This window comes from Dermacentor silvarum, chromosome 1 (assembly GCF_013339745.2).
Source record: "Dermacentor silvarum isolate Dsil-2018 chromosome 1, BIME_Dsil_1.4, whole genome shotgun sequence".
NCBI classification, from domain to species: Eukaryota; Metazoa; Arthropoda; class Arachnida; order Ixodida; family Ixodidae; genus Dermacentor; species Dermacentor silvarum.
This window is the reverse complement of record NC_051154.1, coordinates 130,562,592-130,582,137: the sequence shown is the minus strand read 5'-3', so window position 1 is coordinate 130,582,137 and position 19,546 is coordinate 130,562,592. Positions and strand designations below refer to the sequence as shown.

The following is a 19,546-nucleotide window of genomic DNA, read 5'->3' as shown; positions in this document are numbered from 1 at the left end:
CATATCTTGTTTATGTTGCATTGTGATTAATACAGCGCGGATCCGCCCCTATGTTTGTGAGTGGTGGTGGTGGCTAACACTCCCAGCGTTAGTTCTAGTTGTAAAAACATAGATACCCCAGAAAGTGGATGGGAAAACGGCTCCGCGGTAGCGCAATGGTGAGAGCATTGCACGCGTAATGCGAAGACGTGGGTTCGTTCCCCACCTGCGGACAGTTGTTTTTTCATCCATTTTCATTTCCATTAATTTATCATTTCTTTAATTCAATTAGTAAAGTACAAGTAATTTCCCCTATGTTGTCCTTGGAGTTAATTGTCCTTGTTGGCTTCTTATGATATGATTAATAAAAATCGGGCCCCTCGGTTCCCTTTCTTCTCGCTAAATAAAGGCTGGAGTTTAATGAAATCGAGTAAACAAATTTGCTATATAGTCACCGAGGCTGCTTACAGAATACTAAAGCTATAGGAAGTTTCATAGACACTCAAACTACCTGACAGTGTGTGCTTGTTGATGTTTTGTGTGCGTGTACTATGTATTAATAGGTCACTTAATGTGTACCTTTGTTATCTGAAGTAAAATGCTAAGAGTAAGGCCAGACAAGCATTCCTGCAGCACTAATTAAATAATGAACGTCTCACGTGGCTATCAGACTTTGCCGGACCCCTGTTCTCTTTTCCACCGTAATATTTTTTATCCAACTATATACGCACACTGTGAGCAAAAGTGTACGGACAAGAGCTTCTACGAAAAAAAAATTATTTGGGGCTGTATACGCACAGCTGAAAATTGACGAGCGCACTGACTGTAGTGCTCGTCTGGCAAAGTTTGTACTGCGTTAGTGATTTTCAGGCTGCGTGCGCTAAACTGCGAAGAAAGTCAGCTTTTTCCCAGAGCCCGCGATCGGGTGGACTTTTGCTCACGGTGGACAGTCGTTACCAAAAGTGTCGAAGCCACTTTTGACCAGAGAGGTGACCATGGCCCGACGGCGGGCCATGATCACCTCTCTAGTACTTTCGTTGCTTCAAACCCTCGATATTGGCAGCTTCCAATATATGCTGCCTCTTTGGTCCGTTGTCTCAGGTGGGAGTGGCATATAAACTTGTATTTTATACGTCGTTAAGCTATGCCTTATCGCGCGTGCGACCATTGATGGGAAAACGGGACGTATAACAGGTTCTCATAAGCTGTCCTAAGTTTGAGCAGCAAATATGTCCTTTGAGTTCAGCAGTGAATCGCTTTATGATCGTCCTTTCAGTGCCGAAAAGTTGCTTGGGCCAAGGAGTAACGTGTCATCACAGGGATCTGCTCTAAAATCCTAAATTACCTCGTTTAAGGAAAGTGATATCGTATCTATGTATGGAAGTTAACATCGCCTTGTATGTCATTTTTTTATTTGTATTGCGTTATTGGATTGAACTGATAGATTACCTTTTGTCCAATCACAGAAACTGCAGCGCTTTCTTGCGGAATGTTTTTCATATCACCTCTTGTCATCATCGTTTGATCATCGATCAATTTATTGTTTGTGGAGAAGCCGGTGATACAGTAGTTGCCAACATTTGCAATTTCATCCAAATTAAGAAAATCAAATAGGAACAATGTTGCTCACTTTCCTGGGTTTCAGGGCGTCAGGCATACCGCAGGAGCTCTTTAACGCAGAGCCCGAAGGCAGACCTTGTCACTCGCACAGTGGCTTGCCTTCGAAACTTTTGACGCAACCTGTACTACATGGAAACACCGTAAACACCCAAAGTACGTCGATCCTGACAATGCAAACGGCGCCCAGTTACCCGACGTAGCCATTCGATTGATTTTAAGTTTGCTTCGTTCTAAGATGCGCGAGAAATAGCGACTGCTTGAGCTACAGTGATGCTAGCTCTCGCTGACGGTGAAATTATTTCTCCGTGTATTGTGTTTTCATTTACTCCTCCTATCCACTATTCAACGCGTGTACAGCTGTACACGTGCGCAGCTGTACACGTAAATTGAACACTGCACAATTATTCCGCGCAATATACTATGCGCAGACCTTAGAATAATAAAAATGAGTCGCTTGAAAGTGATTTTGCTACCGACGAAGGCGACAGTCACCGCTGACGTGTAATAATAATATTGTAATTAGCCCTATGCATACATTGGCAGCATTGAGTGCTCTTGTATTTTTTGGTACTCGTAGAATTTGTTGTATTGTTGCACAAGCAGCAGCCGCACCCATTCATTTGTATCTATAGCGTGCGGATTGTTGCGCTTCAAAAGAGTGCCCTTAAACAGGCTTTCGTACCTTCCCTGTCACCGTGGCCTTTTTTTCACCATTTATCTCTAGCGGGTAGCTGCACTGTCAGCACCAATGTTCATCGAGTCGAAATGTGTAAGCATGTATACGCTGTGCGCCAAGTTGCATGGCCACGGTGCAACCACTTTCAGGCGGAATGTGGCCGCACCTGGGAGCGCACCTGGGAACGCTTCCACATACACCTCGCTCCCAGTACACGCGCTGTACAGTCTCACTCTCAGAGCAGCTCAATCAGTACGCGCATGCGATGCGCGCGTGACACTTTACGTACACGCATTCGTTTCCTGTTGTAACGCATTCGCTGCGTTACACGGCGGTCGAGCGTGTAACGCAGCGTAGCGAAACGCGACAGGGAAAAAAAAAGTTCTGTGAATGATCGGATATTTTCCCCCCTTATCGAAACTGTGCTGGACAACGTTAATACTGCGAACCGTAGCGGTGCACACATCGTAGTTGTTAGTGCCTAGTGCCACACCATTTGCTACATTAGTATAACGGGATTTGGTAACGATAAAGTTAGTAACATGACTGACTAAACAAGAGAGAGAGAGAGAGAGAGAGAGAGAGAGAGATCAGCGGGGTGGGAAAGGCAGGGAGGTTAAGCTGAAAAGATTCTGGTTCGCTACCCTGGACTTGGGGAAAGGGAAGGGGAAATGAAAGACGGAAAGAATAGCGGAGAAAAAATTAACCGACTAAACAAGGTAGTCACTGTTACTAATGGGTCTCAGCTACAAATTCCAAACGGAGTTAGCACCACCGGATTCAAAGTTTCTATGCTATAACACATACCGGCTGTTGTTTTTTCTAGAAGGTCTAAAATTTTTATAAGTTGCTTGGGGCAGATAGCACAATTCTTCTAACCCTTGATTTAAATTAATTGATGAGGCGGCCATTAGTTCTACGAGAAATCAAAATGGTTAATTAAATAATTAACATAATTGCGCTAATAAACTTTAATTAATTAGTTTACAGCACATATTTCGATCTACGAATAATATCTGGGGGGTTCGCAAGGCGCATCCACTTGCAACGAATTCTCTGGACTGCACGAGTTTCGAGATAATAAATTTCAAAGTGTCCGACGAAATGCATTGGCATTCCAGTTACTTCTTTTAAGAGAACGCTGTTTTATGCTTTGAAGCACAAGTTTAAATGGAACACCAATGCATTTCGTCGGACACTTTGAACTTTATTCAAAGTGTCCTTCTAAAAAGCCTTGAAAAAACAAAAAAACAAACAAAAAAAAAAACACCCGGTATTTGTTATAGCATAGAAACTTTGCATCCGGTGGTGCGAACGGCGTTCGAAATTGGTAGCTGAGACCCATTAGTGCCAGTGACTACCTTGTTTAGTCAGTTATTTTGCTACTATAACTCTATCGTTACCATCTGCAGTTACACTAAGGTAGCAAATGGTGTGACTCTAGGTAGTAACTATTCTGACTTTTTTTTTTAAAGTGTAGTCACACAACTGCGGATGGCATGTGCGCGTATTGGGACTGCAAGAGCATCAGTCGTTCTTTCTACTTGCAGCAGCCGCGCCGGCGAAGGCAGCCCGTGTTCCGACTGCCGGAGATTCACCACCCTCCTCTACAGTGGGTGCACCCGAAGACATGAAGCTGGCGCGTTGGTGTCCTTCCTCCAGGGAGCAGCTCCAGGAGGCCGAAGAGAAGATATTCTCGTGTAAGACCACCAGTTTCTCTTCGGGGCGCGCACTTCTACGAACACGCTTATTACTTACATCTGACGCACTTATACGAACATATAAGAGTGCAAGCAGAATTCGCTTTCTAGCTCTAAGTATGCGCTAGTATGGATAAATGCGTGTTGCTGGACAGCCACTTCTCTCACTTGGGTTTTTCTGCGACCGTTTCAGATCTGAACAGAAAATATACAGGCCGCTATGTTGAAGTTGGCCGCTTTGGAGACGCTGTCTCTCCTTGTCGCTTGTGGACCATCACTATGAAACCGGAATCGGAGGAAGCGGTGACTCAGGTACGTCGAGGTCTTCAAAATTTTTTCTTCTTACTTTTTCGCGTGTTCTCATGTCACGAGTCAACGGACGTCACTGTACCGCGGACATTGCTTCCCGTTACCGCTTTGTTCCCGGGGCTTAAAGTTCAACCACGTTTTTGACAGGAAGTATTTTCCAATTTTTAATTCTTAGTGTTGGTTTAACTTTGATGATAGCGGGACAGCCGTTTCTTCTAGCTGTAGCCTACTTCCCCAGACTTCCACCACTTAGAAAACAGCAAATGACAGAGAATTTCCGTGCACGCAGTGTCAAATAAATAAGTATATATTTAAGGAGAGACAAGCGTGGGAGGTCGGCTCGAGGAGCTATCTATGGTCTGCTGCTCCACGTGGAGATACGGGGGATGGACAGGAAAAAGAAAAGCGAGACAGTGAAGTTGATAAGTACAGAGAGCTATACACATGCGCTATGTACACCTTCTAACTATGTAACCGTTTGCACTAACTGTGTGCTTTTGCTTACCTGGGGCAGAGTCGGGAGCTATGCAGTAGAGTAAAAGGTCGCTCTCGCACAAAAATGTCAGGAGATCCCTTATTGGACGCCACGCATTCGCACTATCTGTCCAAGCTTCTAGAATGTAGGCTCATATTCAGAAAAAAAAGTTCTTATGCTAGAACTGTATGTAAGGGCGAGTGCCAGCCAATCGTGATGTTGGACGTATTATTAACGAATGAGGTCGATCAATGGCGAACAGCAATTACGAACTAAAAGATTTCACAATGCATTTTGTTCGTGAGAGCTGTTTGCCATTGGAGTCCGCATTCGGTAATAATATAGTCAACATTGCAATCGGCTAGTACTCGCTCTCATGAACAGTTCTAGCGTAACAACTTTTTGTGAATACGTGCTTTGAGGTCGAATTCGCAAATCCGCTGGAACATTATTACATATATGGAGTGTTCTTCGCTTGCTTTTGTGAGTTTCTTTAGAATTTCGTACAGTGAAGCCGAGTTATGCGGAATGCGGTTGACATTGCCAATAGATGATAATGCTTTCCAGATTATATGCTATTTTCTCGCTTCTTGTACTAAATGTGTCGTAGCACCGATAAAATGGCGAGGAGGTCTGCTGCAGCTGATGATGTCGCATGACACAGTTTAGATGTCCGTTTTTGGTTCCAATCTAGAGAGAGAGAGAGAGAGAGAGAGAGAGAGAGAGAGAGAGAGAAAACATTTATTTGGATCATCTAGGTCGTTGATCTTGAGGACGAATGGGTGGTGTCCTCATTCCAGAACTCCACTGGCCATGGCTGCTCGACGTACTTGCTGGACGAGAGCTTCTTGTCCAGCCAGGGTATCGCCGGTCAGCTGTACCTCCCACCGCTCAAATGACGTGCTAGGCGTCTTTAAGTGTTTTGGTTTGCGCCCGCACCCCCACGAGATGTGAAAAAGTGTAGGGCGCGTGTCGCCGCACCAGGGGCACATGCCGCGATATGTTTGTGGGTATATTTTGCTGTATTTGTGTATGTTTGGAAATGAGTTTGTTTGAATAAGCCTGAGAGCTACTGCCTCTTCAGTGCTGAGCTTTTTGTGAGGGGGAGGATAAATCCTGCGGTTGAGTCCCTGGATCTCGAGTCGGTCGCAGTAATTGGATGGCAGGGGCACGAAGGTAAAGGGTGGGGATTGATGAGACGATTGGTTTTGCCCCGCTCGGTTGATTAGCGCTCGAGCTAAGGCGTTCGCCCTTTCGTTCTCCTCAAGTCCCGCGTGACCCGGCGTCCACGTGATTTGATGGGATTCTTGCAGCCTCGAGCCTAGAATCTGAGCCGCCAGCAGCGGTGCTTGTCCGTTCGCAAAGTTACGGCAGGCCTGTTGCGAGTCGGTAACGACATGAACTTCCCTGCCCACCCTGTCATGTTGTTTTATTACTAGCGCCGCGGCTATGGTCTCAGCCGCAGCTGGGGTCTCTGCCCTGACGGAGACCGCAAGGGTCAAGGAGTTGTCTCTCCCGTTCACGGCGGCTACCGCGAAGAGGCTCCCTGCAGGGTACGCCGCCACGTTTACGTACGTTACGTACGGGTCACTCTTGAATTGTCGGCGTTGTCTGTCGACGCGAGCCTTGCGTCGTCCTTCGTGTAGTTCATGACTCATGTGCATTGGTATGGGGTTCACCTTGATCTTGCTTCTGACCTCGGGCGGGAGTGATCGTTGCCCGTCGAGGGCACGAAGCTCCGTTGCCGTTCCGGTCCGGTGGAGGATGGCTCTGCCCGCCGCCGTGTTCTGTAGTCTGGCTTTTTGCGAAGCTATTACCGCGTCCGACAACTCAGCGAAGGTGTTGTGGATCCCTAGAGCCGCTAAATTTTCGTTTGAGGTGGTAACAGGGAGACCTAGGGCCGTTTTGTACGCGCCTCTGATGATGGCATCGACTTGTTCTTGGTCGCGTTTGTTTAGCGAGTGGTAGTGATACGGCATACTATACATTACTCTGCTGATCACCAGAGCCTGGACGAGGCGGAGCGTGTCCTCTTCTCGCATGCCCTTGCGGCTTCTTGTGATTCGTTTGATAATCCGCGAGATCTGGTTGGTGGCGGACCTTAGATGGTGTGGGAGGCTTTCAGGTTGCTCTAGATACAAAAACCCAGTATCCTAGTCTTATTGCTTTCCTTGATCTTGTGGCCCTCTAGATAGAGTTCAATAGGGCCAGGGGACTTGTAGATTCCTCCTCCGTGCACCCGGATCACCTCGGACTTCTCGGGTGCGCAACGCATCCCGCTCGCTGCCGCAAATCTCTCCACGGCCGTCACGGCCTCCTGAAGGGTCGCCTCTTTTCGCGCGAGGGAGCCCTTGGTGGCCCAGAGCATGATGTCGGCAGCGTATAGGGCGTAACCTAGGTCCGGGATCTTCCGCAGCTCTTTGTCCATCGCGACGTTGAAGAGAATCGGGAAGACCCTTGCGGCGTTCCTTTGTTCGGTATGTCGATCTTATCCGATCGAGTCTGGCCTATTCAGATGGTTGCCGTCCGGCCTGTCAGGAACGATTTAACATAATTAAAGATGCGCTCCCCGCAGCTGATGTCGTTCAGTTCCTTGAGAATGGCCTCGTGAGAGATGTTATCGAAGGCTCCTTTCAGGTCGAGTGCGAGCAGGAGGTGTTCTCCCTTCGGGATGCCCTTAAGAACTTCTTCCCTTAGGATTAGGAAAGCATCTTGCGCAGAAAGTCCTGGCCTGAAGCCAAGCATGGTGTGCGGGAAGAGGTCACCGTCCTCTATGTAGTGTTGGAGGCGGGCCCCGATGACCCTCTCGTACACCTTGCCGAGGCACGAAGTCAGCGAGATGGGACGCAGGGCGTCGATCGCGGGCTTCTTGCCGGGTTTGGGAATCGTCACGATTTCCGCGTGTTTCCACTCGTTCGGTACGTGGCCTTTGCTCCAGAGTTCCTCGTTGAGGTATTCGGCCAAGTCCAGGATGTGCATCGGGCTCAAGTTTCTAATCATGGCATTGGTGATTTTGTCAGCCCCGGGAGCAGTGTTGCGCTGTGAGGCTCGTGCCGCGGCATACACCTCTTCCTCCGTGATCGGAGCATACGAGTTCTGGTATTGGTTCCCCTTCGTATTTTAGGAGGCAGGGTCGTATGGGGTCGCTACCCAGGTATCTGGTTTTTATGGTGTCAATCAGATCCTGGTCATTCCCGGGGAATTTGTGAGCGATTTCTTGAAGCGTCCGACTGGCTGTCGATTTGGCCTTGTCGGGCTCGATCAGGCAACGCAGGATGGCCCACGTCTTCGCCGTACTCAGGGTACCCTTGAGCGAGGTGCAAAACTGTACCCAATTTTGCTCCATCAGCTTGGTCGCGTAATTTCTGGCTTCTTGTGTTATATGCGCGATTCGTAGACGGAGTTTCCGGTTGAACCGCTGTCGCTTCCACCGTTTGAGGAGGCCCTCACGGGCTTCCCACAGGTGTAAGAGCCGGCGGTCGACTTCGGGCGTCTCGACCGTGCGCTGGATGGTTTTGGTGGTTTGGATGTGGGCGTCTCGGAGGTGCTGCATCCATTCCGCTATGTCCGTTATACCGCTTTCGGGCGGTGGGTACTGCCTGTACGCCTCCCAGTCCGTGAGCCTAATTTCTCCAATTGTTCTCTTGAGTTTCGGGGTGGACAAACACTGAATTAAAAAAAAAAAATGTTTGGCGAGAGCCATCCGCGCATGCTTGAAACTCGCGTATTGGTAATATATATTTTTTAACCACAGCTGTTGGGCTGCAAGCATAAAAAAAATGTATCTTTTGCGAATCCTTGCTTCATCTGCGAGCTCTATTTTCGGGAGTATACAAGCCACTATGCAGGGTAAAATATTCTGCGCTATAAAATTCGTGTCTTGTTATTAGATGTGCGTCTGAATGACCATATGAACGAGAGCCTTTTATCTTTCATTAAGTGCAGTAGCTAGCACACGAGCTCTACTGCTATCTGCTGGGCTAGTAATAGGAAACCGTTGCCTTTGGAACAAAAGTATTTAAAATGTAATGAATAAATACAAGGTTTTGTTATGGGATACTTTGCATGGCTACTTGATTATTGGATACTTTGCACGTTCTTTATTTTTTCCTCGCAGACACGCACTGATGTAGCTTTACGCATCAGTAACTTTGCTCGTACTTGTTCGCGTACTAATGGCTCGTACTTGTTTTTCGTGTAACCGTCAAATGTAGCCGGTACTCTTGGTACTTCTCATTTCATGGCGGTCAGCTATCTAAATACACATGTAAACTATTCGTTCTTGTTGCGTCATTTTGTAAAGCCGCTTTATTTTCTTTACTGATGGGTGCCAGCTGTATGACGCTGTCGCACGACGTGGTCGCACGGTAAACTATTTAGTGCCTCGTCGAAAGAACTCTAGGAATGCCATCCTTCGTTTTCTGTTGCGCTGGCGAGTTTAGCGACAATAATTGAAACCGACATTTAGGACTAGATGAGCTCGGGCAACTCATTTGTTCTCACACAAATTGTGTAATATCGGAGGCAGAGTCCCTGCAATGGACGAACGGCCGGAATGATGTTTGGGGGGTAGAGAAAAAAAAAAAAAACAAGCATTATGTTTTATGCGGTCCTATAAAAATAAGAAAATTTGTGTCATGACGTTAAAGGCTTGCTTTCAGCTAAGAACCCATGTGCACCATGTTGCAGCCCGCCCCTGTGCAGTTTCAAGAACTCATATTGTTCTTCCGAAACGTTTCTTTTTCTTTTTTCACGTGGAGAGGAAATAGATTTTAGTCATTAATAGACCCTCATTTACATTCCCAAGCTGTATAGCCTGTGTTTGCATGCAGGTAGGCGTTCGATTTCCAAGTCCTACCGCGATGCGCGTCCTCGGGGGCCACGGTTCATGCACAGGTGGTCTCGCGTTTGCGGGCATTGTGCTAGCCGATCCATCGCATCACTAAAATGCCCTATTCTACGGATGCGACTGGGATTGAGCATCCTTGATTCGAGTTACAATCCTTATGTAGGTAATTTTCTTATTCGCATGGTTCTCAAAATTCCCTCTCGCGTGTTGTTCTTGGTAGGAGAGTGATTGTGACCCCAGCTTGTTAGAGCGCATGCGCATCCACATATCAAGGCTTTCATCAGTCAAACGACCAGAGCCTGGGAAAAGCTCCTCCGCTACACATTAGCGTGAAACAGTGAAAGTATAGACGGTTTCGCGCGCGCGAGCAGCGAGCCTGCGGCCCCAAGAAACATCCGGTTCGATTTTTCGATCTCGCACGTCAGCAGTAGAATATGCTGAGCCCCCGTGGCGGGCACACCGCCTCGCGAACAGAGTACACCTAAAGTTTGTTTCTTAACGAAGGCTCCTGACTTTTATGAAGCAACGGGACAGCCAACGTATTCATGTCGTCGACACTTTGGGGTTATGAATAAGCTTCTTGGCCTGTATTTACCTAAACACTGGTCACCTTTCACTCTGCTAGAACAAATTGTATAGGCCAAGTTCTCCGCGACTGCAGCGTAACGCGTTGAGATGTTTTTGAGGAGTTGAATTCAGGCGGCTTTTCATTCTCAAATGCTCTTTTCCAATTGGCTGTCTGCCTTCGCTAATAATATGCCCAACAACATGATTGGCTGGCATCTGTTCTCGTGAACAGTTCTATAATAATAATAACTTGTTTGTGAATACAGGCCCAGAATTTCTCTAAGTGGGTGCCTGTACATTTCCTTGCGCCTGGAACGATCTGGTTTTAGACGCACCGCCCATCGATATAAAAGCGTGGGTCTCAGTTTGCAGATCAGCCAACTAAACTCCATTTTCAGAAACCTTTCATAATTAAACTTAAGCCGAGATTTTTTAAAAAAAAATCGCCTTTATTAATATTGGCTAATAAAATCGATGTCTCAGCCCCTTGGCGTGCGCTTTCGGGTGGCGCTCTTTAACCGTGCGCAGCTTCCAACAGATGTAGTAAAGCCGCAAAACTCGTTCTGATTTTGTGTAACTGACTTAGCAGTCCGGCTTTTAGACAGCCCCTGATGGCTATGGCACGCACATAATGGCGAAAATAAGTGGGGAAACAGCTGAAACTGCATTTGAAAGCCTGCCAAAAATATGGTACGGTATTAACTGCCGAATGCACTCTTATTGTTAGGGGCCTTCACATGTCTTCAGTGTCTTAAGTGGCGAGTCGGGCTAGTTGTTTAAAGCTCATGTTGAACAGATGTTGAAGCGCACCAGAACACAGACAAAATATTACAGAAAAGCAAACAGGACAGCGCTTCCTGTCTGCTTTTCCGTCATATTTTGCCTGTGTACCGGTGCGCTTCTACATGATCTTCAATGGCCCCTTTGTGAATATTCCTTTCATTCTGTCTTCATAATTTCCCTAGAGGCAAATTTCACCTTGCATGTTCAAGGCTCACTCCTCTGTGTTTTGTTTTCAATGCGAAGTGTATGTATATTGTGCTTTGCTGGAAAGTTTGTGCTGGGGTCGGAGCTCGGAGGTTATTTTATGGCGAAAGCAATCATACGGTATGAATGGCGCATGCGCGGCCCGGGCGTGAAGTCGGGTCTTCAGAGACGCTAGCAACGCGCAGTACATTTCTCTGCAAAAACGAATAAGACAAGGGGACGCACTGTCACGCTCCGCTCAATCGTCTCTGCAGCGGTACATAATGTGGCCTGGGATTATAGTCGTGTAAGTTGGTTGCAGTAAAGGGATTTGAGTGGCATCGAGAAGTGTTGCACCGCAGTTAACTTTTTTTTCCATTGCGATCTAATGTCGAGAGATGGCGCTATTGGGTAGTGTCTCATAAATAACAAATATAGTCACAAGAGTCAAGGAAGAACTTGGCAAATGGCCAAGCCAAGAGTGGAAATATAGTGGGCTTCGAAGTGTAATTACGGCAGAAATACGCAAAGAGAAGAAACATGCTCCTTGGAAAGGAAAAAAAAAAAAAAGAAACCGAAAAGCTATTGGAACAGGGAGATACGAGAAGCGGTCGCCGAACGACAAAGCATCACGAGAGCACAGGCAGGTAAAAAAAAAAAAGCGCTACTGCCGCAGGATGAAGTAGCCAGAAAAGGGGCAATATACCGGGAGAAGAAATATATATGGTTCAAAAACTGCTTCAAGGAAAGATAAAAGGTGAAAGTGAACGTTGGTTGTCAGAAACACGTGAGAAAAACACGGCCGCACCTAGAAAATTTTGGAAAGACAAACTTATTAGGCAGGAAGTCTGGAACAATACAACGTATCCTAGACGAAGATGGAAACAAACTGGAAGGGGACGCGGCTATAAATTACATCCGAAAAGTAACAGCCTAATCTTTCCAAGGCAATGACGAGGTTGTCTTTGAGGAAAAAAAGAGCATGAAAGAGAAGCAGATAGAAAAGGAGTTGCTGCTGACAAATTTCAGCTGGAAGAAAACCGAAGAGAAAATTCCTAAGCGCACAGCCAGAAGGCTAGACGAGGTTCCCGTTAGGATGATTAATGAACTAGGACCAAAAAGTAAAGAAGCTCTGTTAAAAGCAGTAGAAGAAACCCTTAAAGGATAGATGAATACCAGACAGTTGGCGACAAAGTAGAATGAATTTAATTTATAAAGGTAAAAGAAAAAGATAGAATTCACTCATATAGACCGTTGACCATTACATCGGTAATATACAGGTAGGTTGCCAATGCAGGCGATTAAATTAAAGCCGCAAGCATGGGCAGAGAATAATGGCATATTGGGAGAACTTCAGAATGACTTCAGAATCGGTAAGCTTCCGGATGATAACCTATTTGTCCTTACTCAGTGCATTGCAATATCCAGAGAAGAAAGGGGACTGCTATATGTGGCCTTATTAGACATTACCGGAGCGGGTAACAACGTAAACCGCAACATATTGTGGGATATTCTGGAAGGGGAAGCTATACGCAACGACTGTATACAGCTTTTGAGAGAGATTTACCAAGAAAATACAGTTTGCGTTGAATGGGAAGAGATGAGAAGCTAGGAGCAAGTTGATATCAACAAGGGACTGAGACTGCAGGGGTGCCATCTATCCCTGCTGCTGTTTATGATGTGTACATGGTAAGGATGGAAAGGGCCCTAGAGAGAAGTAATATCGGGTTTCGCCTCTTATATAAACAGGCGGGTACAATAGTAGAGCAGCTTGCTAATATATTTGGCTAATCTCTGTGGACAGGAAGGCGACAATTTATGTCTGAAATTTAGCGTTAAAAAATCGGGTGTTATGGTATTCAATGAAAAGAGTCAGACAGTGTCAATACAGGGCCAGGGAGTACCTCCGGTAAACGAATATAGATACCTTGGTATATGGATAAACGAAGGCAATATACAGGGTGTTTCATTTTAGCTGCACCAAATTTTTTAAAATTGCCTGTGGCAGATAGCACAATTATAATCTTTAATATAAACTACTCGATGAGGCGGCCATTACTTCCAGGAGAAATCGAAATGCGTAATTGAATATTTAACATAATTACGGTAATTAGCCTTTCAATTAATATTTTTACGGCACATCTTTAAATCTACGAATTATAGCCGCTGAGTTCGCTGAGTTCGCTGAGTTCAACGAAATGCATTGGTTTTCCAGTTACTTTGTGCTTCAGTGCATAAAATAGGGCTTTCCTCAACAAGTTAACTGGAACGACCATGCACTTCATCGGACACTTTGAAAATTAATATCTCGAAACTGGTTCAGTTCTGAGAATTCGTTCCAGATGGATACACCTTGCGAACTGAGCGGCTATAATTCGTAGATTGAAAGATGTGCCTAAATAATTAATAAGTTAATTAACGTAATTATTTTAATTATTGAATTAGGCATTTGATTTCTCGTGGAAGTAATGACCTCCTCATCGAGTAGTTTAGATCAAGGATTATAATTGCGCTATCCGCCATAGAGCACTGGCGGAGGCTCGTTTTTACGTTGGGCTGCCGGCCCGAGCCCGACCAAATGTTTTATGGCGAGACCCGGGCCCGGCCCGGGCCCGGGCCTGAAAATAATCTACGTTACCCGCCCGGCCCGGCCCGCCACCCATTCGCCTTAGGCCCGAGCCCGGCCCGAGCCCGGCTCGAAACCGGCCCGAACCCAGCCAGAGACCGAAAAAGATCACCGAGCGGCATCAAAAAATAAAAAGAGAATGAAAGGAATTTATTCTTAAGGCCTAAATACATGCCATATACAATTATGAACCCCATTTGAGCAGTCTGAATGCAAATACCAGCGCGCGAAGTAGTACGAATGACCCTGCCGAGCAGTATCGCCAGCAGTTTACAACGGCGCGACCTTGATGCGGCCCAATCCACTTCTATCGCATCGCCGTCACAGTAGTTTTCCACATCGGGCGCCGCACTGCAAAGCATGCGCCGCCCCAGCCGCTCGTCCCACTCAACCGTATTCTAGTACACTATAGCCGAAGCGCAGCCACGACCGGTCGTGAGCGCAGCGCATGGATGGAGTAAATAGAGAAAGAAAGCTTCTCGTTCCTCCATGGTGAAGTGTAATGCACTGCTGCTAGGCGGCCGGTTGAGAACATGCGTGCAATCATGGATGGACGCAATGCCATATTTCAGCCGCGTGACGAATTATCTTACCAGTCATCGTTTTACTAATTCGCCTTTGAAGAATTAGCAAGTCGCGAACGGGCTTGCATCGCGCTGAAAGCATTAATTACATTGATTTAGGTAAGGAATACAAGGGCATGCTTTGGTTTGAGGTGACTTCGGTCTTTCTGGACTTTTACATTCTGTCCAAACAGCGCAAAATACGACGGAAGAAGAAAAGGGAAGTACACAGGAGTAGCACTGCTAGCTTCTAGCTGCGCTGGGGCAACAGGTTTTTCAGAGTCGAGGCGCGCGAGGATAACTCGCGGCACATTACATACACACCACCAGAAAGTCCGAGCCCGGCCCGGGCCCGCGTCAAAATACCCGAGCCCTGCCCGGGCCCGGGTCAAAAAGCACATGCCGTGCCCGGCCCGAGCCCGGCCCGGCCCGAGCCCGGCCCGAGCCCGTGAAAAAAATTTCTCTACCCGGCCCGGCCCGGCCCGGCCCGGCCCGTGGGCCGGGCCGGGTAGAGCAGTTAGAAAGGTAGAAAGGTAGAGCAGGTAGAATTCCCGGGCCGGGCCCGGGCTTTTGGCTAAGCCTGAGCCCGTGCAGTGCTCTAATCCGCCACAGGAATTTAAAAAAAAATTTAATGCAGCTAAAATATGGAACACCGTGTATATATATATATATATATATATATATATATATGGAAACACAGGAAAAAACAATACCAGCAAAGGTTAAGAGAAATGCGGCCATAATGAAACACAGAGCACTATGGGGATACAATAGGTACGAGGTGCTTCGGGGGTTGTGGAAAGGTGTAATAGTTCCAGGACTTGCATTTGGAAATGCAGTTGTTTGCTTGAAGTCAGGGGTGCAATCAGGGCCGGTATTTTGTAGCGATGCCTTTAAAGTAATAATGCCTTTTCGTGCTTATCGCGCTTTGTCAGTGGTCGGAGCGACGGTCCGCTCGCGTTATCAACGGGATCCGCCGGTCGTGAGCGGTGGATGATGAGACTAGAGTAAAATAAGTCATAATGCCTCGCTACAAAATCGCGGCCCAGGACTCGATGACAACCAAAGGTCAGTGCGACGCCTCGCATTGGGCACTCACGGGAAGACTACAAATGAAGCAGTGCAGGGTGATATGGGCTGGGCAAGTTTTGAAGTGAGGGAAGCTCAGAGTAAAATTGATTATGAACGACGACTGAGGAATATGGAAGAAAGTAAGTGGGCTGGGAGAGTGTTCAGATATTTGTATAGGAAAAATACTGATCCACAGTCACGGAGGAAAAGAACTAGGAAGCTTACCAGCAAGTACGCGACCGGTATAGTGACATGGAAACAAAAAATTTCAAGCGCAAACTCAGAGGCTGAGACAATCTCATGTGTGGCAGCAATGGAAAAACTTGAGTAACTACTTAAGAGGAGGAAACGAAATCAGACAGGAAACAATTTATGATAACTCAATAGGAAGCTCTTTACTTTTCGAAGCGAGATCAGGATGCCTTAGAACGCGCACTTATAAGGCGAGGTACAATAAGGAAGAAGCATGTGCTTGCTGCGGTAAAGCTAGGAAAACGATGGAGCATGTTCTATTAGAATGTGAATATATCTGCCCAGCGGTCGATTTAGGCACCTGTGGCCTCCTTGAAGCTCTTGAGATCAGCGAGAGCAGGGGGAAAGTACACATGTCCGCAATAGAGATTAGTAAAAGGCGATTGGAAGATTGGTGGAAGAAAAGTAGCGAAACGACAAACAACGGAGGCGTAGAAAAACAGTTCCCAATAGGTGTTCAGAAAGTTTGGTAATAAGAATTCTTGTTTTTTTTGGTGTTTTTTTGCAACAGGTTGGACATTAGGCAATATAATAACAATAGCTTGGTGGCGCAACCCACCGCCCCGTTCCAAAGGGACACTCATAGCATCCATCCATCCATCCATCATAGGGAGCCTTCATACGCACGCGTACGCCCTGCGGCACGAGCGTGCGTATGAAGGCTCCCTAGTCTCCCAATTTCCTGAACATTAAATATTTAATGCCTTAGAGATGTATGCTGCATATCAAGGTAGAAAACTTATATTTTAGTGGTGTGATCCAATTCAGACCTTAATTGAAATTTGCAACACCTCTTTACCTTTCCTCTATTTCCTTTCCTTAGAGCACGGGGATCAAGACAGGTTAATCACAGAGCTTCTGCAAGGACAGACTTGAACTATAGACGAGACTAAATAAGTTGTCTTGCTTTTTTTAAGGTTTGAACCGGATTCATTGTTACAACAGATGTGCACATATTCGGAATGGTACTTCATAGAGAAGGTGGTCCAGGATAAGGGCGAGGATTAAGATAAGGCCCGGATAAAGGCCCACTACGGTAATCGCTAGTGATTCCGTAGACACGCCTATGCGTCCCACTCCATGCCTTCACAAACCGTAGTGCGTGCTATTTGTTATGGGAGTCAGCAAGCCTCTGCGGCGGCACACTTGCGCAGATGCCGCTAGTGCTGATCCATGGCCTGGGCTGTGGCTCCGCGCTGTGGGTGTTGAACATCGAGGAGTTGTCCAAGAACAGGGTGGTTCACACTCTGGACCTGCTGGGCTTTGGACGCAGCTCCAGGCCATCCCTTGGAAACGACGCCACTCGCATCGAGGAGCAGATGGTGCAAAGTAAGTGCTCTGGTCGGCTCGGTTGATACACTGACGGTTCCCAATTGCTTGGCCTCGATTGTATGAACACTTGAATGTCTAGCAGAGCGCTGGTTACGCTTCCTTATTTCCGTATTTTAGCTTTTGAATGAATGGGAGGCGCTGCTAGTGGCTTGAGGTGCCCGAATGGTTGGAAAGGGAAACCTGTAGAGAGAGTCCAAGAGAGGTTCATTACAACGGAAATATATGACATAGCGGCAACGGAACTCCCATGACATGCTGTTTGTTGACGCTGTATAGTGAAGGGGGACGGGCTATTTTTCCCAGTGACATTAAAGAGATTTAGCCTGATGGGCACAGTACCGTGCCCTGCTACTTCGGTAACGAGACTTAGCCGGAAACAGCAGCGCTGGTGGTGACGCGCTTGGGAAACTGTCAACTAGAATCTGTTAGAAACGACGTTGTTTTGCAGAAGTATGTTTTACATATGGAACTAGAAATCATTTGTTATGTATGAGCAACGCATCCTTGCTCATATGAACAAGACAAGCGCTCATACAGAGCGTTTGTCTTTCGCGATGCTTCCACATGAGCAATGAATCATTATCGACTAGGGTTGCCAAATTTAGCGGGACAGTCACGCCTTTTGAGTTAGTATCTCGAGTCACGACCTGACCCAGTCGGGACGGCCAAATGTGCCGACTTTTGGGTTTTCCTACTGAATACAAAAAAGTAGCATACAAAAAAAAGATACAGATTTGATTTTTATATAGCGTGATAACTCGGTTGCATATTCTGCTCTTTCTTGTTGCATAAAGTTGGTTTAGTTTTTGTCGTGGTTCTAATTCAGTTGTTGGCCCTAACCGTTCACAGTACCTCTATCTGTATTGATAGCCGTGCTAGTTAATGTGGCAATTACTGCATTTTTCTTGATATAAATCGCGACATAATATAACTTTAAGTTGGAATACGCTAGCGCAAGACAGGGGTAATTGGAGATCGCAGGGAGAGGCCTTCGTCCTGCAGTGGACATAAATATAGGCTGATGATGATGATGATGATGATGATAACTTAAAAAAAATTGCAACGCTGTTGCACCCTATAACCCCCCACCCCCCTCTCTATATCTGACACGAGAAATTTAGAGCGATAGTTAGTAAGGCTTGTGCCATGCAGTTTTTATGTCGTCTGTCGCAGTTACCATCATGTTTACTTGCAAGGAAGAGTCGCCAAAGACAATGGCATGGTTCCCATAAGCTATCTGATCTTACCAGCTAAGGGTAAAGTTGTGAGCCTTGAGATAAGTCAAGCACACTCAACAGTGCAAACATTTCTACTTTGTAGGCCTTTTAAGAGCAAGAACAACATTTGTCGCATCCTATAAACGCTGCTTCTGGGCCATAAATGCAGGACGCATAGAAAACAAAATTAAATTTCATTACCGGAGCATGGTTGTCACGGTGCTTCGATACAAAGTCACAGAAGGGCGTTGTACGTGACCCCACCATTTCGGCTTCATTCGGCAGGTGCAGTCGGTACAATTAGGAGGCTGTGGATTGTAGGATATGCAACGTTCTTTGTCTTAGGTCACAACATATGCACGCGTTTACAGTAATGTAATACACGCCACAGAAAAGTTGCTGGCAACGCAATATGGCGCCGTGGTTTCGTCCAAGCTTACGTGGTATAAGTTTTCTTTGGACAAATTTCAGCACAACGTTTCTCGCGCAAGTAGGCCTACTGCGGGTTGATGGAAATGGGCAGCCATTATAGAGAGAGAGAGAGAGAGAGAGAGACAGAAACGAAGGGAGGCAGGTAGGGAGGTTAACCAACCGGGCACGTTCTTGCAAGAACGTGCTCGGTTGGCTACCCTACACTTAGGGAGGGGTAAATAGGACGAATAGATAAGGTAAGAGAAGAAAAATCATAGTCAGCCACTCGCAAAATCAGTCGCAGAGCAATGTCCGCTGTCACAAGCGTTCGTACAGTCCAGTAGCCTTCAAAAGGTGCGGAAGAGCTTTTGTGGCCTTTTGCATGGAAGAATGCATAAGCCATGGTCCCAGGATGTTTTCCTTCGAGAGCGCTAGGTTATCTAACAGGCTGAGTTTAGCTTGTAGAGCACGTCGTTGTGCATCAGAGGATGGTCAGTGACACAAAAGGTGCTGCAGAGTTTCATCGCACCCGGACAAATTGCACGACGCACAGTTCGTAATTCCTATTGGGGAATGAATAGGCATTTGTAAATGCGGCGCCCAACTACATGCAACACAGTAAAGCTGTTTCGCGAAGGGAGAGTCCATGTGGCAGGCGAAGTCGCAAGTTAGGGTCGAGAGAGTGCAAGCGTGAGTTGGTGAAACCCGGTGAATTTCATCGTAGAAGTGTGATAGGGCGAGCAAATGATTGAAGCAGCCGCGCAGCATCAGTTCTTGAGAGTGGTAAAGGCACCCGCTGATGGTATCGAGTCATCCTGTCTCGTAACAATACCACAAAATGTAGCCTGTGGTCTTCGTGCTGACAAACCGGCTAAATGGTGGGATGGTAGCCGTGAAAGGGGTCGAGTGTGTGCTATTAGCGTCTCAACGACG

At 46.7% G+C, this 19,546-nt stretch overlaps 1 protein-coding gene across 6 annotated transcripts in view; it reads left to right on the top strand.

Annotated features, from left to right (window-relative positions):
* LOC119436029 ((Lyso)-N-acylphosphatidylethanolamine lipase) overlaps positions 1-19,546 on the top strand; it is a 123,316-nt gene that overhangs the window by 47,068 nt on the left and 56,702 nt on the right. For all 6 annotated transcript variants that reach the window (XM_049655245.1, XM_037702765.2, XM_049655232.1 and 3 more), the window contains 3 exons: positions 3,826-3,975; positions 4,169-4,287; positions 16,808-16,982. In XM_049655245.1, the coding sequence (XP_049511202.1) occupies positions 3,826-3,975; positions 4,169-4,287; positions 16,808-16,982 (444 nt within the window). The remainder of the gene's footprint in view (positions 1-3,825; positions 3,976-4,168; positions 4,288-16,807; positions 16,983-19,546) is intronic.